This window comes from Penicillium odoratum (genome assembly GCF_028828045.1).
Source record: "Penicillium odoratum strain IBT 22623 chromosome Unknown utg000001l_segment0_segment0, whole genome shotgun sequence".
NCBI classification, from domain to species: domain Eukaryota; kingdom Fungi; phylum Ascomycota; class Eurotiomycetes; order Eurotiales; family Aspergillaceae; genus Penicillium; species Penicillium odoratum.
The window spans coordinates 4,831,037-4,856,333 of NW_026643143.1; the positions used below are offsets into that span (position 1 = coordinate 4,831,037).

Genomic DNA, 25,297 nt, shown 5'->3' on the forward strand with positions numbered 1-25,297 from the left:
TCACCACAGTCGGCGTGAGAATGGAGTGTTGGCATACTATGTGCTGAAAGCTCGCTGGCCTTGCTCATCGAAAGAAGAAAAACGTCCTGCAAATTGAGAGTAGTGTTTGACATGAGGCCAAGGCTAGGATAAAAATCCATGTATTCATAAATACAGGGTCTCCCATTTGACTTGCGAAAAGAAAAGGGGTTTAATTCGAATTCTACCGCCGAGTAAGTATTGTGCAAACTTAATTCGATGATTTTACATGAGAATATCTAATGACTTGTTCATGGTGAATTAAGACCTTATGTGGCTTTGCCAATCGAGAAAGAGACCTTGGAAATCAGCACTACAGAACTCCCGACAAATACTGATATCGACCTGTTAGTGGGGTCTATCGAAATGGAATATCATAGACCGGCAGAGTCTATGTTGACAATCCAGAGACCCTCGCCCCTCTCTCGGCAAGCGAAACAAGACTTGAAGAAGTACGAAAGTCTTTTCGGCTAGTCCTCGCAAAAACAAGAAACGAGCTTGCTCAGTTTCCGGATTCACTATTCAAATGTAATGGGCATTCACTCTGTTCATAGACTCTTAAAACCACGAATTCAAGTGTACGATAGTATCAGCAACTTTGATATCCATGAGCATATGTTTTGTCCCCAGATCGATAAGCCTCTGGTGATATCTTCAGTCTGTTATTTCAAGTTGCGCAGACTAGCTGCTCAGCTTACAAAAAATCGCCCAAAGCAGCCTACATACCCGCTACCAGGGAGAAATAGCAGGAGGCGTGCTGAAGCAATAACTCGGTCGGCGAACACTCGCCACCTGTCATGGCCAACAGCCAGTAGCCTCTGCATTTCTGAGCAAGATGGACGCAGAACACAGCAAGGCGGCTAAGAAACTCAATGATCACTAAACCGCGTACAGGGAGGATCGAGATTAGTTTCATCACTTGCACACAGAGATTCTTTCTCGAACCCTCTTTCAAAAACGCTATGCCTATTACAGTTACTCTACCCCTGACCCATGTTCTTGGCAGTATTTCAGTACAGTCGTAGACATCATCACAAAAACAGCTCCCGTATTAGGATTGTTCCAGAACTTTGATTATGTAACGTAGGGATTATTTGAAAGAGCGATTCTTGGCACTATATTGAAAAGAGAACTTTACATGGAGTAGATCTTCAGCAGGGGTGATGGTCTACCGTCGAGTGGGGGAAAAGGAGCGGCTCCCTCTGCTCACACTCGCTCACCCCACTGCTCAGTGAGTATTTGAAATGAAATTGGGCAGAAAGTCTGGGGACGCTAGGTAGTAAGAAATTCACGTGACTTGATGACCTCGCAGTTCCTGGGAGTTTGTGAGGCTATCTCAAAGCCGCAGATCCTAAAAAAGGCGGGTACGAAGCTGAAAGACCATGGGTCAATTTCACCACAGTACCAACAGAGTTCGATCTAAAATACTTTATTCGTGTCACTTCAAACAGGGGAAAGGAGATGGGATTAGAATGGTCATGGCGATCTGGGTGTTCGGGCTCGGGTCAATTTAGATCCGAGAAGGCGCTAATCTCACCTCAGCCAGAAACCATTTCTCGGCTTGAAATGATTTTCGGTCAAAGATCGGGGGGTGCGGAGGTAATAGGAAATGCACGGACCTGCACAATAGGTGGAGAAGCGCTCATCGTTTAGCCAACGATTCATTCTTGCAGGGGGTAATTTCAGTCGATTTCACCAGGCCCTTTCTATTGCAATGTTTTTTCTATTTGCGTTGATCCTCGCCAATAGTAAACCGTCTAAGTTAATCACTCATTCTTGTCTACTGTAAGTTTCTCAATACAGAACAACACCTAATATTCGGTAGTACACATAATTCTGTCCCAGTAACTCAAAATTGTCTATTACCCGGTAAATTCTAGATTCCAATAGGCATTTCCACAAGATAGGTCCTGAAGGCTAAGTGCACTTTTAACTAGCTAGTGAGAATCATCGTTCTCTTTACGCCTCAAAGGCCTTTTTCGAACGGTCAATCTTTCAACATAGGTAATTAGGTTTGATGAAGTTCCATTCATGTTGAATTGAAATGTTAAATGCACTATTTACTTGAAAGTTGATTTCATAGACTAATAAACGTGGAAGTCGAGCGACCGATCCTCATTGCTGACGGCGGTTTGCCTAACCCATCAAAGAACGACTGTAATCAAAGACATTACACGGTAGTTGAGCCCCTCATTAAGATACTTGAACGTTTTCAATCGATCATCTAAGTAGATTTCCTCACCGACTTGGTAAAAGACCCTTCACTGTACTGTATGCCCACTTGATGAAGATATGCTTTTTGGTGTCCAATTAAGAAAGACAAGGTCGTTTGGGTGTTTCCTCATATCCAAATTTGGACCGACAATATTAATAATTGGTCGATCATTTCGACAAGTCCATGCTCTATAAAAATTCCCTTTTAGCCCCTCAGCCTATTACATCGACTCAAAGACTATCGCTAGCGATGGCCACATTGAAAACAACGTCCAATAATTCCTCGACCAGAAAGTTAATGCGCCAAAAGCAATGTCGCCGCAGAACAAACATGATGAAAAAGGCATTTGAATACAGCAAGATGTGCAACGCAGATGTATGCATAGGGATTCGCATGCGGGAGACGCGCCAGGTCCACATTCTGTCAGCGGATGCCTCGGGTTTTTGGGCATTTCTTACTTCCCAACTAGTAAGCCCAGTGATGACGTCAATCCAAGAAACTAAAGCTAATTGACTAGAGCTCATACTATCCGTCTCCAACTCTGTTGACCGCTCGTGATTTGAAGAAGGATGAAGAACAGCCAATTCTATGCAATGGAGATTTTAGTCGCTAGCCGCGAAGCTGAGTATATACCACTGAGCTGTACATGCTTCGTGGGACGCTTTTGGAATGTTATTAGATTGAAATGCCAATTTATGAATAATAATCACTGTAAGACCACGAATATTTAGTTGTATCCATTACTCAAGGTCCAAAGGCGCATAAACATTTTTGGTTTACATCCGGCGATTTGCCAAACGAAGACTTTATATACTATATGCATAGACTTAGATCTATTAGTGATTCTCTCCGCAGAAAGAAAAGATCCTAGTATTAGGTGTTAGCCTTAAGCAAATCATTGTCCCAAGACACTCTTTGCCTCAGGACACTCTCTGTCTCAGGACACTCTTTGCTCAAAGACAATCTTCATTCCTATATGGCAAAACGCTATCCTTGGCCCGATGGCTATGCGTTATAGGAGAGCCGGACAGGCGGTGACATGGATTGTTATAGTGATTTTTAAATTCAGTTTTATGTCAACTACGTAGATGATTCTCAAGAATTTGAGTCCTTTCTAAACGACGTACAGTATGCGTGGGGCCAGATATATTGTTACGCCTAGCTGGCGAGATCATTATTTGTTCTCTTTCGAATAATATTCTGGTAAGACAGGCAGAAAGCAGAAAATGCTATTGCTGTCCTACTCCAATGTGGAGCAATGGATAGTACTTGGTTCAATGATATGCAGTGTGTAATCATCATTAGTAAGCAAGGGCAAAGAGTCATAGTTAACTACCCAGCTCCAATTGATTGCTTGGTAACATACTCCTAGACTTACATAAACATATTATGACATCGGAAGTATTAGCATGGCATCTTGTTTGTGTGATTCAAGTGGTATAGTACAGTATTTCTCAGATTCAACAGGACTTGGGGGGATACGAGTTTTCCCCGGGGGGAGAAGCTTATTAATGATTCCCGCATGGGGCGAGACTTCATTGAGGATTACTCTACGTGACTCACAATGACACATTACATCATTCTAGCGGAGCAAATGTGTCTAACAAATTTATAAAACGTTATAAATTTCCTGAAATTCATCAGCTTTCTGTGTACCATTCTCATTGTTCCTGCCTCCCAACTTCTTTAACCGAAAAATCACGATGCTAATTGAAATATTTTCTAGCGGTTTGGCATGGACGCTCATTGCAGTCGTTGCCTGTTTATGTCACATTTTCACAAATCAGGACCATATTTTTCCCGTTGTCAATGCCTACCCAGGCGACTTCTTTCGTCGAAAAGCATACCGTGAATACCTCGAGAACGCTGGTAAGCTAATTGCTGATGGCTTTGCCAAGCATCACGGACCTATAACTCTGCTTGTTCCTGGTGGCACGAAAATTGTGCTGCCCCCTGCTCTTAGCGATTGGGTGAAGACGAATAGAGACCTCGATCACCAGGAGCTGGTCAGGGAAGAGTACTTTGCACGATTCCCGGGATTTGAAGCCCAACGCGCGGCTCATGACCCTGACAGGATGCTCATTGACGTGCTGCGAACAAAATTGTCTCAAAATGAGAAGATATTACCGACCGTCAATCAGCATCTCGGGGCCGCTCTGCGACATTACTGGGGCGATAGCGAGTCCTGGCACGCCATAAACTGGGATAAAGACACCACCGGAATCATTTCGCGAGCAGCAGCCTCAGTGTTTGTCGGCCCTGAAAAAGCCGCCGACTCTGAGTGGCAAATTCTCGTTCAGGCATATGTGCGTGAGTTCTTCAGTGCTGTGGGCGAGCTTCATGCGTGGAGAGCACCATTCCGGCCGATCGTGCAATGGTTCTTGCCGCATACCTCGGCTTGTAGAGCTCTTGTCCGACAAGCTCGCGTAATAATGCACGATGTGGTCAGCAAGAGGGAACAAAAAGCAAGAGCTGCACGAGATCAAGGTCTGGAGGCGCCTCAATACAATGATGCCGTTTCCTGGACTCAGGAAGATCCCCGGAACAGTCTACCGGCAGGCGATATCCAGCTCGCTTTGGCGATGGCGGCACTTTTCACAACCACTGAGGTCCTGAAGCAGGTCCTTATCGACGTTGCTCAACACCCTGGCCTTGTCGAGCCCCTCAGGCAGGAAATCAGGCAGTCATTATCGGGTCACCGACTTGGACTAGCCACGCTAGCAAAGATGGAATTGCTCGACAGCGTGATGAAAGAGTCACAGAGGCAGATTCCTGTTTTAGGTAAGTCGGAAGTACAATAAGGTTTGGAGATAATCTTGACCGTTGTATTATAGTGGGTTTGGAGCGTAAAGTTATTCGCGAGACCACCCTTCCAGACGGCACGAGAATACCCAAGGGATCTCACATCATGGTCGACTCAAGAGAAATGTGGAGCCCAGAAGTTTACAACAACCCTGAAGTGTATGACGGGTACCGATTTTTGAAGCGACGTCAAGCGGGAGATAAGGCGAGCCAGTTTGTGCAATCGAGCAGGGAACACAATGTCTTCGGAGGTGGTAGACATATATGCCCTGGCCGCTTCTTCGCTAGCAATGAGTTGAAGTTATGCTTGGCGCACATTCTGCTCAAGTATGATATTCGGTTGCAGGATGGTTACTGCTCGAGATCTGTGCAGTTTGGGGTTTATGCGAGCGTCGACCCCGTTGCGCAGCTTGAGATTCGACGAAGAGGAGAGAACGAGGACTGTCTGCTGTTGGATGTTTAGCTGACTGGTGTTGTTCGACGCCATTGGGTCGTAATCCGAAAATGAGGCTTGTCAGATAGGTGGTCACTAAAAGCTTCAGCGACTAGCAGTGTCAAGGTTCGTTTCGGTCTTTTCGAGCTTGGGGTAAGGAAACACTTCCAGATTTCCGCAAGTTTCTGCCAATGTTGATGATCGCAAGTTTGCTGCATTCAGCTTCTTCGGCCATCAGAGACGCGAAGGACGGGCTCTCTGCCATATCACGAATGGGACAGAGATCCGATGCGGCGAAAATTTTAGCCATTCGTGCGAGTCGTCTTTAAAACAACAATAAACATGCGAAGAGTGAAGCGTGAGGGGGCACACAAAAGGGAAGGCGGGATGCGGAGACAATGTGTTAACTCTGGCCACTATGCCATGGATGCCCATACAGTTACGAGACCTGAGTCATATAATAAAAATGTATATTACTATGTACAGAGCTTTACAGGAATATCTATATTCCGGGACTACTCCAAATATAGTCTTCTTCAATTAGGGTTCGAGAAGGAATCGAAGAGTGTAGGAGGTGATATTGTACCGATTTCCGGCCCACGAAGTCGGATTTCTCAGCCTGTACGAGGCGTGGGCTACGAACCTGGAGTCTCTGTTACTCCAGAGCCAATGAGAGACGCAATGACGACCAGAGGAAACGAGTCCGCGATGTTGCGGCCTGCCTCCACCGCAATTCTAGCGACCTCGAGGCCCCTTTGGCACACAGGAACGATTTAAAAACCATCCGACGATAACGGTTACAGCCTCTCATGCCGTCACCCCAAGGGGAGTTCACAGAGCCTCTCAGAGGCGCGGATCGAAGTCGAGCAGGACACCTGTGGGGTAGAATTGGATTTGTGGGATTAGGGCTAAGGTGTATCACCATCGGCTGCTGGCTCCCTACCTTGGATCGAAGGATACTTTGGTTAGTGGATGGAAAGATTATACGCTGCAGGCCTGGGTGTATAAAGGGACCATCTGCAAGACATGGTCGGCCTAGAGAACGAGAGGATACTAGGTATCAGGAAGCAAGAAATCACGCCAACTTGTGGACTGAGGTATACTATGGCAACGATGGCTAGGAAGAAGGTTGGCGCGTCGCCATCGGCTGCCGACTAGAGATCCTTACAACACTGTCAGTATAGCCCGAGAGGACGGATGCGCATGTCGGTTCACAAGAAGCAGGAAGGTTGTTATGCCGTGACCCTAAGGGGACTTAGCAGAGCTGCAACTTGGCCTGGAGGGTGGGCTTAAGGAGCAAACGGGTATATGAGTGTGGGGGAAGGTTTTTGGTCCTGCTGGAACCCCAAAGGCTAAGATCTTGAAGGCAAGAATTCAATTCCTTTTATTCATATTCGCAGATATTCATGAATATTCACAAATAATCATATTCCTTTCGGAGCTCTAGTTATTGCTTCAGCACGCCTCCTGCTATTTCTCCCTGGTAGCGGGTATGTAGGCTGCTTTGAGCGATTTATTGTAAGCTGAGCAGGTAGTCTGCGCAACTTGAACACAAAAGACTGAAGATATCACCAGAGGCTTATCGATCTGGGGACAAAACATATGCTCATGGATATCAAAGTTGCTGATACTATCGTACACTTGAATTCGTGGTTTTAAGAGTCTATGAACAGAGTGAATGCCCATTACATTTGAATAGTGAATCCGGAAACTGAGCAAGCTCGTTTCTTGTTTTTGCGAGGACTAGCCGAAAAGACTTTCGTACTTCTTCAAGTCTTGTTTCGCTTGCCGAGAGAGGGGCGAGGGTCTCTGGATTGTCAACATAGACTCTGCCGGTCTATGATATTCCATTTCGATAGACCCCACTAACAGGTCGATATCAGTATTTGTCGGGAGTTCTGTAGTGCTGATTTCCAAGGTCTCTTTCTCGATTGGCAAAGCCACATAAGGTCTTAATTCACTATGAACAAGTCATTAGAGATTCTCATCTAAAATCATCGAATTGAGTTTGCACAATACTTACTCGGCAGCAGAATTCGAATTAAACCCCTTTTCTTTTCGCAAGTCAAATGGGAGACCCTGTATTCATGAATACATGGATTTTTATCCTAGCCTTGGTCTCATGTCAAACACTACTCACAATTTGCAGGACTTTTTTCTTCTTTCGATGAGCAAGGCCAGCGAGCTTTCGGCACATAGTATGCCAACACTCCATTCTCACGCCGACTGTGGTGAGAACCAACGCACTAGGTAATAGACCTTAGATGATGCTGTCAATACAATAATGATTATTGTGTAAGATAGAAATCGGCACCCATTGACTTTGGCATTCGAAAATAGATATAATAGATAACTTAAATCAACCACGGGCGCTTGAGTGATTTTTATTAACCGCCCTCGAACAAGAAACAGCAAGCCAATAAATTAGTTAGCTAAATACCTGGATTATGTAACTATCTACTATCTGATCGACAAAGTAAGGGCGACGAAGTGGAATATCCAATACATTCTTCATGTACCCCTGGTGGTAATGTAGCGGTAAGAAGGCTGAAAAGTAGTATCTTTATCAGGAGGCAAGGGCAGTACTTCATTAACGAAGAATACGAACAATGATACTTTCTTTCTTTTTTAAATTCCGCTCAAAAATAATTGGCACGCTTGGGAGTTTCATTGTAGCATTGTATTGGTACTCATCGGTTAGACCGCAAAGGAATGGAGGAATGCTTCGCTTTCATGTCTTCTGGCCCAAAAACGAAAAATCCCTTCTTAACCGAACGCGATAACTGAGGTATGTTGCATCTCCGGGAAGAGGGCTAGATTCATTCATTGTCCAGCGACAATTTGTTATTATCGGGCACACTATTAGAACTCCAATTTCCGACTCATTTCTATTACCTCTTGCCATGTAATTTGCTCACCCAGCCACCTTCCAGTAACTTCCCTACAATCCCGAGCAAATGCGAGACCGGATGCAATCCCTTCCGTTCCGCCTCTTCCTTCGATGTCAAAGCTGCTCAAACTTAGTACTTGTCAAGTTTCTCCAGAAGTCACAATTTACCTTCCTCGAATCTCCAAAGCATCGCAGGCACAGAGAGACCCATTGGTCATTCCACACGAAATGTCGGCGATGCAAGGAGGCCAATGCTATGCCAAACGGCCAACCCGCATATGAGCTCAACGTACCTTTCATATCTGTCGATCAAGTTGCGGGGGAGTTATCGAGGGATTGCACACTCATTGCTCTCCACGAGGATTTGATGTACTTCTTCTAGTCCAACGGTCTCATCTTCTCGAGAGAATGAAGGCGGTGCCGGGGTTTCAACAAGCTGGTTTTCTGTGTGACTTTACGTATGGCTGTGCCGAATTTTGACCCACGCAATGGGCCCAGATGTCGATCTACTCTGATCAAGACATTGAAAATTTCTTAAACTCAAAATTTTGATAAAGCAAAATTATTGAAGACCAAATTATTGAGAAGAAAAAAATTCAGAGCTCAGAATATTACTCTACATTTGATATTGTGCTCTTTTAATAGTAGTAGTAAATATTATTTAAAATGTCCTAATTTTTTGTTACCCTGTTCACTGCTGATGGGCCGCAGGGGGAAACGCCGAGCAAGCTCTTCGAGTGCAATCAAGGGGGTAAATAATTGCGGGGCTCCTTCATTGGATTGTAGGTAGTGGCGTACACGGTTGTAGATGGCCTGTTGTTGAGGGATGCAATTGGACCATGGACGCAGTCGTGTCGGGCAATGTTTTCCCTTGGGAAGGTTTACTGTTCCAGTGGTCGAACGAGACGCGTTGCGACTTTCAAAGTCCGGGAAAGTAGGTTATGGCAATGGTATATGAATTCAATGAGAAGGTGATCTGTCGGCTGCGCTCTCTTTCTTGTTTACCTTTATCTTCAGCCTGCTTCTGTCTCTTTCCGTCCTCCAGAAAGAGTTTCTTGTAATCGAGTGAGCTGTTGTTGGCCATCGAGCTGTCTCGAGAAGTGGATGTGCCGACTGGTCAGATGCGACTGGGCGCTGAATCTAACGTGATTCACGGTCTCCCGGGCGGCACTGTTGGAGACGACGAGCGCCTCCAAATTCTACTGTCAAGGCAGAATCAAGAAGTATACAAGAAGAGAAAAATCCAGGTCCCTCACGGAAAAGTGGCAAGATTCTCGACCTGCTCTATGCTTGATTGTACGAGGGCAGGCGTGCGAGGAGCAAGTTGTGCAGAATGTAGGCGCCATTTCTGCGCGATTCACTTATCAAAAAAGTACCAAACTTGCCAAAGTCGGTTCGAGGTAAGCACATAGTCTATCAAAAAAGCCGCAAGATTCTAACTGAATAGCTCTCCGATGCTGAATGGGAAAAATCTCTCAATGACGAATTTTGGGAATTACTGTGTCATGTCAATACGCATGAACTCATCCGACTTGCGACAAAACTCAACGATGGTATCAAATGCAAGTTTGAGCTTGGCAACCACATTGGAGCCGACTCTTTGATGGGTTGCGCCAATTACAACGCCTGGCTGTGCTTCGAAAATGGTGAACGGTGGATTTTCCGAACACCTCGCACGGGTTTCAGTGATATTCCCCTCAACTTGGTGGAATATTCCGTTATGAGTGAATATGCAACTCTCAAATTCCTTGAATCCAGCAAGGTCCCTGCATCTAAGCCTTTTGCGTATGACATCGGCTCTGACTCCACGAACCGCGTGGGAGTCGGTTACATATTGATGCAGGCTCTCCCTGGTGTTCCATTCTATGCCCCAAAAGCCTCTGCTTCTCAAAAGAAACATATTATCAAGCAACTCGCGGAGGTCCTGATCGAATTTTCGAAGCACCCTTTGCCTCTAGCAGGCTCCCTCGTGATTAAGGACGATGAGGTCATTGTCGGGCCTGTCGCCAGGAACCGGTTTGTCGCTTTAGAGACTTATGGTCCTTTGGACACGGCTTTGGAATACCTGATAAGTATTTCAGAGCAACATTTGGATCTTATCGCAGATGGGCAACTCTACCCCGATTACCCGGTAGAAGGATTTTTATTTTTCCATCTTGTACGGCAAAATATACAAAGCCTGGTATCGAAAGATCTGCCAAGGCAATTCTTTCTGAAGCATGTCGACGACAAAGGTGATCATTTGCTTGTTGATGAAAATTTCAACATAACCAGTATTATTGATTGGCAATTCGCTCGTGCTGTGCCGGCATCAGAGGCGTTTGGCCCGTCTTATATCACTGCCGACCTCATGTCACTTTACGGTAGCAACACTGGGGTGACAGGTGATGATCATGATTTAGCAACCGATCTTAGGGACAAAGGCTCTTACAACCTTGTTACAACCTTGCTTTGATTGCCGAACAAAACGAACTTATGCGTCGTTTCCATAACGGACTTGCAAGCAAATCAAACAAAGATGAAGCTCGTGAGATGTTGAAAGGATTGATAAAGTGTCTGAAGGTTGAACTCATAAGCGACCTTGATGCGTGGATTGCAGACCAGACTGAAGCTCTTAGTGAAAATGTGCGATGGAAAGGTTTACAAGCCTCACTCCTGGATCGCCAACTGGTTCTAGACAGTTCAAAGCAGATTATCCTTGAACAAAAACCGGGATTTTGAGGCATCCGATTCATCACTGCGGGGAGAATGTGGCGCTAGGGACCAGTATTCAATTCTCGCTTCGACAATCGAAGAAGCAAAGACCTGCGGAGTTTCTTTATTTTCTTATCTCAATTAAACTCATTTTCAAGGCACTTCCTGATCTAGTTTCAATATCGCTGAAATTTTTTACTTGATGAACATACAGTCGAGGTTTGAAAGCCTGATGGCCCAAACTTGACGTTGAAGCTCACAAACGTGCTTGACTAAGTTACGTATCGTCGGAGTTGATGACCAGTTGACCGCGAAGTCTTTGCCCTGTCCTGTTGCTCGGTTATCCACGAAGAGTACTGAGGCTTTATCTCCTATTTTTCTAACTCTACCATTTATCCTTCATAGGCGCATGAGGCAGATTTCCTAGTCACATTCTTCTCCTTCTGACCCGCAAAATCCTATGTGCCTGATCAAGATTTGCGGGTTGTACCAGAAATAGAACGAAGCGAGCTGCCAGGTAAGTCTGTCAGTGGGAGCAAAGTGCCAGCCTGACTGATAAAATCTGCTGCAGCTATTTCTCCCAAACATCCGTGTGCTGCACAGAAAGTCAACATCACCCCGAAGTCTCCAATAAAGAAGGAGGAAGTTCGCCACTCCGATTGTCCGGAATTCGAGAAAGAAGATGCCGTCGACTGGGATTCCTGGCTTACCTCCGAAGCACTCAGCGGAGAAGGCCCACCGCCTTTTGGATCAACATTACGCGACAAGTTCATGTTGCAAACCTATATCATCCTATTTCGCACCAATACCAGGACTATCACGCTTTCAGCAGGACACTCCAGGGGTCACGTCCCGAGAACGCACGGCTGAGCTGATCCCGGCCGCGTGGCAGACTGTACGCAGAAGTTAGAGACTCTCAAAACTATGCTCAAGCAAATAGAATCCTGGTCTCTAATCATACAGTACACCGATCCCACATGAAGTTGTTCTTACTACATCGAGTCCCCTTGGAGCCATTGTGACTGTCTGTGACGTAATGCGTCTCATCTTTGTTGACGCTGTTTTCCGACGGTATTAACTCCATTCAAATTCACACCTAAGCGTCTGGAGCACCTTTTAACCTCTTCCTACCGTGTTTTTATATAGATGACAGAGAAAAAGTAAGTCGCACCGAGGGACCACAAGGCAGCTGGAAGTCCTGCCCTTATTGGATTTCTCGATGCAACCACGAAGTTTAGCTTCACTTTGATTATGAATCACGCTTGAAGTCTTACTGACGTTCTTTAAATTACATTATTTCGACTAACACCAGAATTATATTCTTGAACCTAAGAGATATATATTTCGTGGTCACTAGATAATCAAAAATTTCAAATATCTCTAAAAGGACTAGATATGATACAAAATGAACTATAATTCAAGGAAAAGTTCCTATAGACCATTGTCGTTGAGATAATGAGTTGTAATTTATCGCATCTACTATGTGTTTTGAGGTGCGGCGCTGGCTTGTCCGCGGCGCTCGCATATGAAATACGTTAGATTGACGCGATACTTCCCGCTTGGAAAGTTTGATGTCGCCTTTCCGCCTCGGAATTGTAAGAACAGTCGTGCACGCGAGGGTGCACCATTCTCAGGCTTAATGACGACGATTAAGACGAGGCTTCGCTTCACCGGCTGGACTTGACGATAAGACTTGTTAGTCCTAACCGATAATGGGGCTTGACTTGCTCCATAAGAAAATAATTCAAGCAATCCGAGGGATAATTTCAATCGGATGATCAAAGCTTTTATGAATGAAGATTTGCCATAGGCATCTAAACAAGCAAAATGACGAAATAGCGGGGTATTGACGCTGATCCATATTGCCCCGGGCCTGGTTCGCGCACGACGGACGCCTCTTTGGTTTACCCCTGAGATGAGGTCTCTGCTCTATTTTCCCACCCCATCGCACACTCACTGCGGAGGATATGATAAAGGCGAGACCGCGCAATTGCAAAATTCCATCCGGAATCCCGATTAATCTGAATACCCAAATAGAGACTTCGACTGGGACAACAAGGTTGTGAGACATTTTGAAAATAGTATCCACAAGCATGAGGGTCTTGTAAAGGGAATGGCCACCAACCTCCGTAGTATTGCTGACCATCCATGGTTCCAAAGCGGGGCTGGCCAACAAGGTGGGGGCCAAAGTAAGAGAGGTCTCGCCAATCTTCAAAGGCTGCCAGTGTGATTAAAATAGTCGGGAGCTGCCGCAGCACGACCATACTCGATACCATTATCTGTGGAAATTTAGCCAATCGGAATTGAGGGAGCTCCTCCCCGACACGCTATACCAGGAAAAGTAAATACCAAATTTAATGGGTTTATCTATTCATTTGGCTGCGTCTTGATTATCGGCTAATGCGTAGCTGGTTAGAATTAACTTGACCCCCTGAGACTGTATGTGATTTTCCGAGACCCGAATGACTTGTTGCAATGGCTACAAAGACTAGTGATAATTCTAGGTCTACTGCCTGAGGGCAGGTTAAGTGGATTGAGCAAAGCAAGGATTCCCAGTCAAAAATTGATTGCTGGCGTCGCCTTTTTTGACCATCAATATTCCTATATTTACCCGCTTTTTCATGAGCGAAATAAACTTGAAAATCCAGGTATTTCATATCGTTTGCTGAACAATTCTTGCAGCACGCCATTGACTCTTGATTCAATCCTAGTTCATGAAATGCGCTAGGCGTGAGCTGGGAGCTGCTTGCATAATAACCATTTACATGTCCATTGCTAATGCTGGCAAATATTTATCCGGGTACTCGAGGCAGATAAGCCTGGCATGTGTTTCTATAATCAGGCACGATTCTTATGCGGAGACTGGAGCTGGACTAGCTTCGCTCACCGATGCATTTATGAGCATCGTATTGGTGAGACATGCGGCATCAAATTAGTCAACATCACTGAAGACAAGAGCACAAAGTGCCGCCTTTGTGAGGGGATTGAGGTTAAACATCGACGGCGACGGACCGAGGAATCCCGCTTGGCGCGGTGGATGCGCGAAGGAGCCAGTTTGGTTGCCTCGATGGACCAATCTCGCAGAATTATCAAAGACCTAGACATAGAATTATGGAATCTACGAAGAGAACGCGATCATCGGAGAAATTCCCTTTCTGGATAGGGAATTCCGTTCAAACCGAAGAACTCTCCCGAAAATATTGGGACGCATCTCGAACCAAGTCATCTGCGGCTCGTGTCTCCATTCTGATCCATCTCGTGCGCAATATCCTCAAGCTAGACATCAGGTGCCCCAGGCAGGGATGCCGCATTCGATCGTGACTATTTGCATCTACTACCAAGAGGAGTATGTCACCGCAGACCAAAGTTGTGTCGATACTTGGTCGCGAGCAGACAGATGCGTTGTTCGAAGACAAGAGATCGGCAACGGGCAAGGAAGGGATATGGGCGGTGGGCAGTGCCCTGATCGATTGCATAAGGGAAACGCGAACTTTATCTGCCATTGTCGGTCCAGATCCATTGCTCCAAGGGAATTTTTGCCCTGCATTGTCTGGTCATGCCAGCGAGAGGTTAATCTCCGCAGCTTCAACTCCCACCAAAGCTCTCTGTTCTCCGATCAAATCACTCGTTATGCCGGTGAGCAGCATGGAGGTCAAGGGAGGGCTTTAACGGCGCCATATCTCGAGTCTGCTGTTCGAACGTTTTGATGCCGGACATGATTTGCTCACGCGCCAGCGCTGCTTCAGTCGATCGCACGCGTTTCAATAGTTGGTGTGTGGGTTGGGGGGAGGAGGTGGCAATGCTTCGTGATGATGCACCGTTCAGTCTGCGTTCATTCGCATGCTGCCCTGGACACCTACGCCCCTGTTGTCGATAGTGTGGCTCATTCGCATTCGACGAGCCTAGTAAGTGGGCGCGACAGGGTCTATGACTTTTCGAGTTGGCGATGTCGTCGAATGTGGTCCATTACAATATATGTCCTCCAATGGCACTTGAATGGGGTAAGAGCACAAAAGCTGAGCCCTAGAATTGGTATTAGCGTGAGCGTTGGCGCCGGCGTCGTGGAAGGAGGTCGAACGTCTGTTGATTGGGTGGGCCAGGAAGGGTGGGTCTGTAATGCGAACTGACAAATTGAAATGATTGGCAACCCAGTGCAATGGTGATTATCTCGGTTAAATCAGTATAGTGTGAGGGATACAATTTTTGTAAATCACTCGCGAAATCGAGCGAAAAGGCTAGTACTGAAAATGCTCGTATGACCTGGTCTGAGAAGTTCGTGTTAGTAACGCGTCTGGTCGGGGTTGACGTGAAGGACGTTGCCCCCGCGGACTGACCATATGAGATCAAAACCCTGGTGTACGATTGCAACTGGACATGACCGATAATGGCCTTGACCCCGAATCACACTTACGAGTCATGACCTATGCGGTCGCATGGACATGATCCTCGTAGGATGATATTAGACTAACATTCCATACAAACAGCCCTGGCGTTGTTTTCAAGAAAGGAAAACCCATTTCTTTCTCATTTCGAGAGCAGCCATAAAGATAGATATCCAAGATAATTCCACATTTGTATATGAAACACTGTTGGAGCCGCCGACATTTCTCTCATTCAGTTTGTCCACGGAAGATTTAGCGGCTCACCTTACTCCAAAATATATTTCTAAAGCAGCAACGTGTTGAGACGATACACTAGAATAATATATCAGTGTACATTTCAGACATAACGAGAGCAGTAATGATTACCGGTCGATTGTGGTTGTCTGAGATATTCCGGGGTTGCCTCAACTGTGGAAGTCTTTCCAACGCCCGGTGGACCACTATCATGAGTTAGGCTAGAGCTCTTGGATGTAGTACAGACACTTTGCCAACGTACTTCAGAAGGATGTTGAGTCCTTGACCCTTTCAATCAATGACGTCGTCAAACGGTTCCGTTGGTATCAGACCCAGTCGAGTTCTCGCCAATGACATTAGGAGTGTCTTGGTTTCGGAAGGGATCTTCAGGTAGTCGAATGATTCAGGTGACCAGTCCACATCCCCAAGAGCACTGATTGTGCACTCCACTACATCACATTAGCCAGCACCAAGCCATTGTCAACCGTGTCACAAACCAAAAATTTTATCCTTGCAACTGAACCAGCAAATTGTTGGGCAGGCGACCAATAAATCGGTCTCGCTCAGCTTATGTGTATCCACACTGTCTCCTCGCTTTCTCTCTTTCTCTCGCTCACGGTCCGCTGTGAAAATGGTGCCTATGTCAAAGATTGCAGTTTCACCCTTGTCCTTGACCCCAGTGTCGCGGAGTGACGGTCGGCGAATATAACCGCCAGGCGCGGTGATTCACGTTGGCCCGGTGGGTGGTGATTGATGGCTCGATGGCTCCTGGATCAGGAGTACGTCTCAATTTCGGCTCTAGTGGTCGTTGATAAGTGCTTCCATCCTCGGCCCAGACTTCATGATGATCAACTGTAGCAAGCTTAGGTTTGTGTCTAGGATTGAGAAGGGTTAAATGTCGCTGGCGCTCGATACTAGCGATCTCGGCTGGGTGTTCCCCACTATAATCAAGGCATCGGGCTCGCACGCGGGGAGGCCAACGTTGCCGTTCGTGCTAAACTGCGCAGTGTCCACATCTCAGTGTTTCCTTACATGACCATACCAAATGTTCAAAACGCTGGCAGCGGAAGCATCAATTTCTCTTGATCTCACAGCGCTCCACGCTGCCAATATATCGCTGGCCGACAAGGAAGCCTCTCTTAAGGATCCAATCCGCCCCTTCGCTAGAGTCGAACCAGATACCTAGAGATCCAAACTTCTCTAGCGGCTTGTATTTCTTCTTACGCCAAGCCAAGCCAAATTTCCGATCCAGAAACCCCGATCGATCAGTTCGACTTCTTCCATGTTTCTCAACTGGTTGCACATGTGAAATCTCTTACAATAGAGACGACGATAGCTACCCACTTATGCTGCTGTTGTATACGTGATTGCTCTTTATTCAGATCCGTCAATATAAAACGCCGTAATACCCTAGAATGATTAAGCCCGGTCATCATCTAAAAAAACTCAGCTCGAGCAGATACTTCAATATGTTCAAATCCTTCAAAAAGCTCAAAAAGCTGGGGCTGCGACATTTGTTATTTCAAATTTCGTATCGTCACTCTAGTCTATGCCTTTCTTTTGAGCTTCATCTGCATGTTCGCTCGTCTACACAGCGAAGTGCAAGAACCAGAAACACCACCTACCACGAAACAAGCGAAAACCGTACCGAAGACATTGGCATTGTCCCGAGATACAGGAAAAAGAAGGGAAAGGACAGAAGAGGAACCACGCGTTTCAGCAGTAACAGGGTGCACCACAAGGCCACCTAATCCCTCCCCCCACGTAGATACCTACCCATATCTTGAAGTATGCGACGAATGACTAGGCTACAAGTCGATCGTCGCCCATTCTGTCATAGCCTTCTTCAATCAAACCAGTCTATCCTTAACAGTAGGAATCGAGTAACCAGAAGGGTCCAAGCTGGACGTATCCCAGTAGAACTGGTAAATTCCAGAGACATCAGTCTCCTTAAGACGGAAAACATCCGAGAGAGTTCCATCAGATTCCTCCCACATCAAGTAGCTGCCGTAGAAGAGGTAGCCATCCGTGGTAGCAGCGGATGGCGAGTCGATTCCGTTACTGGTGAAGCCAACGGCTAGGACCTCGTTGGCAGTGGGCTGGATGTACAGCAAGGTATCCGAGTCGAGTGTTACACCGGATGTAGTGGCAGTTGTGACCAGCTCGGTGTCGGTGATTGTGACTAACGAACTTGTTAGATGGTGTTGAAGGTTTAGTTTTTGCCCCAATCGTGCATATGGTAATAAGTCGGGGTCTTAAAGTTAGATCTTACATGTTACGTCGGTGGTGACATTTCCAGATGTCCAAAGGGAAGAGTCGCCAGCATAAGCGAGGCCTGGAGATCAATGTTAGATTTGGATTGTTTGGATCGAATGAAAAAGGAATGAAAATACCATCGGAGTAGAACATGGGAATGGCACTGCTGGCGACGCCATAGGCAACAAGCTGGAAGGATCCCGACGGGTTACGCTTCTCAATTACCAGAGATGGAGCGGCCAGGGCACCGGAGACCAACGCCAAGGCAGAGGTGACAGTGGTGAACTTCATGGTTGAATATTTTATTTTGCAGATCAGCTGCATGACTGCCGTCAGCTTTTATAGCCCTTAATTTAAGTTAAAAGTTTGCGAGTCAAACTATACCATTTGCTAAAAATCGAAACATAATGGGGGCCCCACTTCTATGCTGACGCGGCCACATGGTCCTGCAAGAGCTAATGGGGGCTAGAGCAGTTCCCGGGTCTACTATAGCTCCACCAGGCCATATTTGTATTTTTTGTAAGACAGATTAACTTAGTAAGAGGATTATCTAGAATTTAATAGATCTTAACTTGCTTTTAAAGAATTATATGCAGTGGCACGACCTACTCGCCTGAAGGGATAAAAAGGGCGAATATAAATTTAGCTATCTCAAATAAGAAAATTATCGACCTGCAGTGCTCCAGCAAAGTCGAAATACACCGATATCTTGGCAACAAGGAGGGAAGAATTGAGCTATTGGATACAACTCCTGTTTATTCAAGATCGCGAATAGGCAGTTCTGGAAAATGTGGATCCGAAGATAGCCACTACTTCTGCAAGTTTAGTACCTACTACCAAATCCTAAGGTCTAGTAAGAATTGCAGGCTCCTTTCGGTCAATTAGTCAGCGCTTATAGGGGCACGCGATTCCATTAAAGGAAGCTCGCCGCCCAGATGGTTCCTTTAATCTAGATTAAGCCTAGCCGTCAGACGGTTGCTTGGCATTGCATAAGCACTTGCAAAGTCTGCTGGCGAGACGAAAGTCAAAAGTCTATCGTGAAATCAAAACGGTCTGAGTTATTGGGGGCATTGGCTATCCCAATTAATATCTCTGAACGATCCACAACCGTTGCTTCGCCTCCGACATAGCTGACAAGCCAGCCGACTCCGTCTTTTCGTCGCGCGTATAGTTCCGAACAAAGCCTGACCAAGCAGGTTCGGCAGAGCCTTGTCATTATCGAGTGCGACTAGGCTTTCTTCAATAATTTCGAGATTTGGCAGTGATCCCGAGCTCAGAGCGCTGGGAGTCAGACAGGGTGGACGGGTCAACTCAAATGAAGTCAGTTGAGTTACGAGAGGATTGAATACTAGGGAAAGCTTACCAGCGCACTGCTTTACAGTCAGTGGTTTTGCCCCTGGTCCATGTATCTTTCAGCTAGGAGGGCGGCCACGGTGAAATAGGGGTTTGCCAGGCCATCTATTGATTTGATCTCCCAGTGACCGGGGCTAATCTTGCGGACAGGAGCCTCACGGTTCTGGAAGCCCCAGGCGACCCATTCTGATCCTGACCAGTCAACCGAGGAAATGGTTGAGCATGCCGGCAAGGAAGGTTTCTTCTTTTGTCGGGGGGTTGATGGAGATATGTGTATGGGAAGCAGTGCCAGTTCCATCAGGGAAGAGACGTGGGTAGAGTGTCGCGCGCAAACCGTGTCTATCTGCGACTATAGAGATGACTTGGCGAATAGCGAGGAGGAAATCCACGGCTGCTAGGGGTGCCAATGGTGGGAAAATCAATTCAAATTGACCAGGCGAAGATTCGGCGTGGAATTGAAGATGGTTCATGACTAAAGCGCTTCATGTGAAATAAGTCCTGTAGTATACGCTTTCGTTTTCTAATTGCTTCGCAAGAGAAAAAAATCCAAATCGATTCAAAGACATTAACTAACGATGACCAGGAATTGACTTGACAACCGAATATATCAAACAATGAAGCCGGAAACATATAGCATAACGCCTGGGAAAGTAACTATGGGTGTCCCTAACCTGTCAATTCCTGATACCCCCGGCATTGAGACTCCCTCATCAATCTCAAACTCCGGTGAGTCCAAGCTCGCCTTGCCATCAGTCAATCCGACAATTCGCTGAGGACTTCTTTGTACCGCTCTCCATATATCAAAAGCGTCTCGAAGTAAGGGACGTAACCCCATCTCGAAACATCTTACATCATTGAGAAGCGGGCGCAGCTTGGAAGTGATACGGTCGGAAATACCAGCAATTTTTGTTTCCTCTAGCTCTAGCTTATAGTGGAAGTACACAATTGACGACAGTGCTCTCATGACAGCCTCTTGCAAAGGTTGACTTTTTGCCATCGTGTCCCAGTCCGGCTTTGTCGAAATCGGATTGAGCTAAATGGTGTAACTTGGCATGGCTACGAAGACACGTGTTGCCAATTTCTTTGTGATGAGAGCTTCTAAAGTTGCGACGCGGAGATGTTTTGAGGGTGTGCTATCTGAGAGGTATTGGTCTCTCATAACTCATGAATTCTGAGCTTATAAGCCTTCTGAAAGTTTTATCTTTAGCCGCAGTCAGCATAGTACTTCATTGATAGTCAGTAGATGTTATATACCTGGTGCTCATCTAGGATTTTGTCATCGGAGTTATCCAGAAATGCTGATTTTACAACCGAGTGCAGTTCCATAGCAAGTCCATCGAGTCTATCCGCGCTTTATAATAGGTGAGCGATGTTTTTGAAAAGGGAGTTCTTGACTGACTTACAAGTGATCAACTAGTTCCACAAGGCCAAGTCCTGATGTGAGTCTTTTATACTTGTCTAAGCTTGCGGAGAGTTGTCGCCTCTGTGATTCGAGCCCCCTTTCTAGTGATAAATACCTCTGGGTTGATTGTTCAGAATCCGAGCGAGAAGTAGCTACGTTCCCTTTAGCTTCCCCTAACTTCGTTTTCATCTCAAAAAGTCTGGACCTATGCTTTTCTTGAAGACAAATTAGCCGCTGTTCAAATTTCTCTATCATCCCCTGGATAAACCAGTTGAGCCTTTCCTCCTCCCTTTTGACTTTTACAGCTCTATATGTGACTCAGCCAACTTGACCTTAGACTTGGCATTTTCTTCCAGAACGTCTTCACCTTAAACAATCATTCTTGCGTAAGGTGCCATCTCGTTGGCAGCGATTTGGAGCTTCTTCCATTGTTCCAGGAAGTAGGTAAGCTTCTGAGGACTTGCACCCGACATTTGAACTGTTCTAATAATAAAATAAACAAAAGGTTCATTACTCAAGGTAGGATGATAAACTGAGACTATTTATGTTCCAGCTGGACCTACGAAATATGGACTATTAGTTGTTGCCACTAGGATTCCGCCAGCTTCCTTGCTCGGCTCGCGAGTCATGAACGAACGAAGAGTATTTCGTAGCGATACACCACAAAGATTCCAATTATAGTCGCATTGGCTTACACCGTGCAGCGGAAATTATTGCTACTGATGCTCGAGGAACTTCGTGCTGGTGGCGGACTGCTCCCATCCAATAAATTCAAGCGCCAATCGCCGACTAGCGGGTAAATCTGCTTAACCATGGTTCAGCAAGATAACTAATCTTCCTTTGAAACGTACCATTGCGAGCCTGTGTCACTAATGATACCCGGCGTCTATTGTAAAGCGTCATGATGACTCAGTATTGAGTTGGCATATCCTCCCTAACGGGCACATTGTTGGCTGATCAGTTGTTAGGGACAGAAATCAGTCTGAGTAGCGCATCTGCCATGTGACAAGTTAATAGTGATATATGCACTCTCTGTATATAGCTGGCCATCGTGACTCGAGTGGCTGGGCGGTCTACAGAGCATGATCATGGAGCGCGTCACCCACAAATTGGTACTTTTGATGGTTTGCTATTAGATACGAGTAAAGCGGCTACGTTCATTGCGCACGGGCATGATGTGATGCAAGCTGCGGCACGATGCATGTAAGAACGTCGTGGTCTACGCTAATTGGCTCACCGGGTCCTCATACGGTTGGTTCTTCTATCACAGGACCATTGAGCCTCTTACCCCGCATCTCTAGGTACCCAAGGCATAAGAATAGCCTCGTGTATTGACTGTAGGGAGGCAATATTGGCAATGGAAGCCCTTGGCGCGGTATCTTCGATCTTCGCGATTTATAACCAGCTAGAAGAATGTGGCAAACGCTTGCACCGCCTCAAGCATGATTTCCGAATCGCCAAGCAAGAGGTCAATCTGCTCGCAGACGAGGTATCCGCTTGCCAGAGCCTCTTTGGCATATTCAGCCATATCAGTCGCCCGCTAGAAAAAAAGTCATGGAATTGGCTCGCAAGCAGCAACTGGAGGATACTCTCAGTTGCCAAGCAAATTTTGCATTTGGACAAATCAGTGAGATTGTTCTGAAGCTTGAGCCTTTGAGAAAACAGAGCAATGCTAGTCAATTTGACCAATTTATCGCAAAGCTCCGGTGGCATTGGACGAAGGATGAGGTTCAGCTTCCTCTTCTCACATTAAACAGTGTCAAGATATCTTTGACAGCATTCAACTGCCTCTTCATTCTTGAATTCTGGATCGCAGACATGAAGAGACCGTCGGTTTCAGAAACCGAAATGAAATCTCTAAAACTCCAAATGTGAGAACCATGTCTCCACGATGACTTCAGAGTTATATAGTCTAACAATACCTCAGAAAACATTTGAACGGACGGTCACTCGTCAAGAGAGATGTCTGCGACGGTTGTCTAACAAAATGAGTGATTCCATTGATACCAGCTCCCAAGCAAAGTTGGTAGTGAATACAAGATTAATACCCGTCACCATGAATCACATCAAACAATATCCCTTTGCCGAGGCAGAAACTTTGATCCAAGAGAATATTCTCAACTCTCCAGTCCATACACCCACCCCATCACGAAAAGAAGAGCCTCCCAAGACATCGAGAATGTCATTTTCGCAATCTCTCCCAGGGACACCAACTGATGTTTCTGGGTCTTTCAATAAAGTGCAAAGTTTATGCAAGGATGAATCATGTTCAGAAGCAGGTACGCTGGTTCAAAGAAAAAAGGTGCAAGAGACACGGGCCGTGTTTCAGGACTATGGCGACTGGAATAGGGAAATCTATGAAATGGGCTCTTCTGTCTGTCCTAACAGTCCCACTAACTTTTCAGGTTTAAACAAGACTGCATTTGTTCCTGTCCCTCCATTCAGCTTTTCTGATTTGCGATTGCGAAAGGAAGCGAAATGAGACGCTTAACAATCCCACTAAGCTTCCCTCTACCTTCCTTGAGCGCTGCTAATGTAATGAGAATTCTTTTTCTAATTCCGTCCTTTGTTATCGAATATCTTTATCTAGAATGAGGAGCTTGATTAAATTGTCGAAGTCCAGGGAACACCAAAAAGCTAAAAATTGCTCTTTTCTAGCATCCAATCTTGAAGAAATCTGTCACATAGGGACCAAGAGACAATGCGTTTTATCTCGTAAGTCGGCCACCTTAGTTCTGGCGATATAATCTGGTCGTGTGGCCCAAGGACTCGCATTTACGCTAGTGACAACAATTATACACGCGGGTCTCTGGTTGATATTCATATCCGAAGGAGCTATGCAGGTCTCACACTCATACATCGGTTGAAAAGGCGTTGAAGAATACGAAGACAGATTATGCTAATCACCGCCGGTAAACGGTAAACTCCAGGCACAGGAACACGAGGTAAGCAACCAAGAGCACTATACCTGTACTCCTCCCTAGTCCCAAAAAGATGACAGCACAAAATACCAGAGAGGACAGCCACACTGCCGCCAGCTCAAATAGCAAAAAGCTATCCGCCTCTTGTACCTGATACCCCGCCACTGCAACGACACCAGCACAGAGCGTCAGCAGAAAGATGTTGCTTCCTGCCGTCGTCCCAGCCATAATGCCGCCGTAGCCGCGAGAACCACTGAGGATTGCAACTAGTTTCTCCGGGAGAGTAGTGGCAAATGAGACAACGGTCAGACCAAAGACGGTTCCCGAGAGATACAGGGAGTCGGCGATGGTGACGGCGCTGTGGCAGAGGATGTATCCTGACAGAGAAAGCGAGATGAACCCCACAATGACTTGGAATATGTGGTAAGGAAGGCTTCTGCTTCGTCTGCTCCCTTTATCTGTTGATGTCGGCGCATGCTCATTTTCGATGAGAGGAGAGGTCTCGGAGACAGGGCCACGATTGACGAATTCGCCGTCATCGCTGTCACTGGATTCCCCGTCGCTGTCACTGTCCGATAGCTCTGGGGGCGAGGCTACACCCTTGTAGATAGCGTAGATAATAGAGAGGATGTACAGAGTGAATATGGCAATCAAGACCCCACCGACGATCTGGTTCAATTGGTTAAAGAATGCTAGCACTACAAAGAGCGTCGTAACCACGAAGAGCAGGGCCGAGTATATCTTTGCGCTGCGGTCAAACTCCAGGCCCTGGGGGTAAAAGAGTAGTCCCAAAGAAAGGGCGCCGAGAATGTTGGAGATAGTCGAGCCCAGGACGTTCCCAAGGGCCAGGGGGCTGCGATGCTGCATGATGGCGGCAACTACCACAGCGAGCTAATGAGGGGATTAGTCAGGATAGACATTGGATCGAAATGCACTGAAGTGCAGACCTCTTCCCATTCAGCACCAGCCGTCAAGAAGGCAATGACAGTTTGCGAGATGCCCAGGCGCCGCCCGACAATGACAGTGTGGTCAATGAATTTGTCTGCGCCATATTCAAGAACAAACACGCCTGCAATCAAAGTGGCAACATTGAAACACAAAGCATCCCAATCCATCATTGTCTCTGAGCCTATCTCATGTACGTCGGGGCAATGGAAAAATAGAAAGGGCTGGGGTAAGGCAAAAATCAATAGGTCTTACAATCAAGCTTTGGCTTGTCCTTGACCGCCTTCCATAATAATTGGTTAATTCCTAGGGACGTGCCCAGTTGTCATTGATCGCAATACAACTACCGCTCCGCACGAATCGAATCGAATCGAACTTTTGACTGATTCGATTCGATTCGAATAAATATTGAAAATAACGATTCGTACGAATTCGAATTCAAGTCCGATTCGAATTCGATTCGGGGTTCGCGAATTCTTTGTACTAAAGCCTCATTTGGAAGGCGGTAAATGGGTTGGCAGTACCTACTGCAGGCTGTAGCCAACAAGCGACACTAGATATTGCATGTATCACTAAGGTAAATATTTAAATAGTTAGTAGTTACAGAGATAAATAGGCTGGGGCCAGTGTATGATATAAATTTGTACAAATTGCCCTTGCTTTGAAAAATCTTTGGTCAATATCAATAAACGTGGGTTTTGTCAACCACCTCTACATGTCAAAATATATACATTTTTTACCCCTCAACTTAC

General features: G+C 46.1%; 6 protein-coding genes across 6 annotated transcripts; 3 read left to right on the forward strand and 3 right to left on the reverse strand.

Annotated features, from left to right (window-relative positions):
• Positions 1 to 3,936: 3,936 nt before the first annotated feature.
• On the forward strand, positions 3,937 to 5,498 carry N7520_001740 (cytochrome P450; the record flags this gene model as incomplete). Its single annotated transcript, XM_057135675.1, has 2 exons — positions 3,937 to 5,014; positions 5,068 to 5,498. The coding sequence occupies 2 exons, from the start codon at positions 3,937 to 3,939 to the stop codon at positions 5,496 to 5,498; spliced, it is 1,509 nt and encodes a 502-aa protein (XP_057001611.1).
• A 4,146-nt stretch (positions 5,499 to 9,644) lies between these two features.
• N7520_001741 (uncharacterized protein) lies at positions 9,645 to 10,813 on the forward strand (the record flags this gene model as incomplete). The annotated part of the gene is made up of 2 exons (XM_057135676.1): positions 9,645 to 9,758; positions 9,806 to 10,813. The coding sequence occupies 2 exons, from the start codon at positions 9,645 to 9,647 to the stop codon at positions 10,811 to 10,813; spliced, it is 1,122 nt and encodes a 373-aa protein (XP_057001612.1).
• Positions 10,814 to 17,518: 6,705 nt separating this feature from the next.
• On the reverse strand, positions 17,519 to 18,215 carry N7520_001742 (uncharacterized protein; the record flags this gene model as incomplete). The annotated part of the gene is made up of 3 exons (XM_057135677.1): positions 17,519 to 17,850; positions 17,941 to 18,003; positions 18,062 to 18,215. 3 exons carry the CDS (start codon positions 18,213 to 18,215, stop codon positions 17,519 to 17,521), a joined length of 549 nt encoding a protein of 182 aa, XP_057001613.1.
• A 1,262-nt stretch (positions 18,216 to 19,477) lies between these two features.
• Positions 19,478 to 19,747, reverse strand: N7520_001743 (uncharacterized protein; the record flags this gene model as incomplete). The annotated part of the gene is made up of 1 exon (XM_057135678.1): positions 19,478 to 19,747. The coding sequence occupies one exon, from the start codon at positions 19,745 to 19,747 to the stop codon at positions 19,478 to 19,480; it is 270 nt and encodes an 89-aa protein (XP_057001614.1).
• Positions 19,748 to 22,036: 2,289 nt separating this feature from the next.
• On the forward strand, positions 22,037 to 22,554 carry N7520_001744 (uncharacterized protein; the record flags this gene model as incomplete). The annotated part of the gene is made up of 2 exons (XM_057135679.1): positions 22,037 to 22,168; positions 22,213 to 22,554. The coding sequence occupies 2 exons, from the start codon at positions 22,037 to 22,039 to the stop codon at positions 22,552 to 22,554; spliced, it is 474 nt and encodes a 157-aa protein (XP_057001615.1).
• Positions 22,555 to 23,582: 1,028 nt separating this feature from the next.
• On the reverse strand, positions 23,583 to 24,718 carry N7520_001745 (sodium:calcium antiporter; the record flags this gene model as incomplete). The annotated part of the gene is made up of 2 exons (XM_057135680.1): positions 23,583 to 24,491; positions 24,548 to 24,718. The coding sequence occupies 2 exons, from the start codon at positions 24,716 to 24,718 to the stop codon at positions 23,583 to 23,585; spliced, it is 1,080 nt and encodes a 359-aa protein (XP_057001616.1).
• Between the last annotated feature and the right edge of the window lie 579 nt (positions 24,719 to 25,297).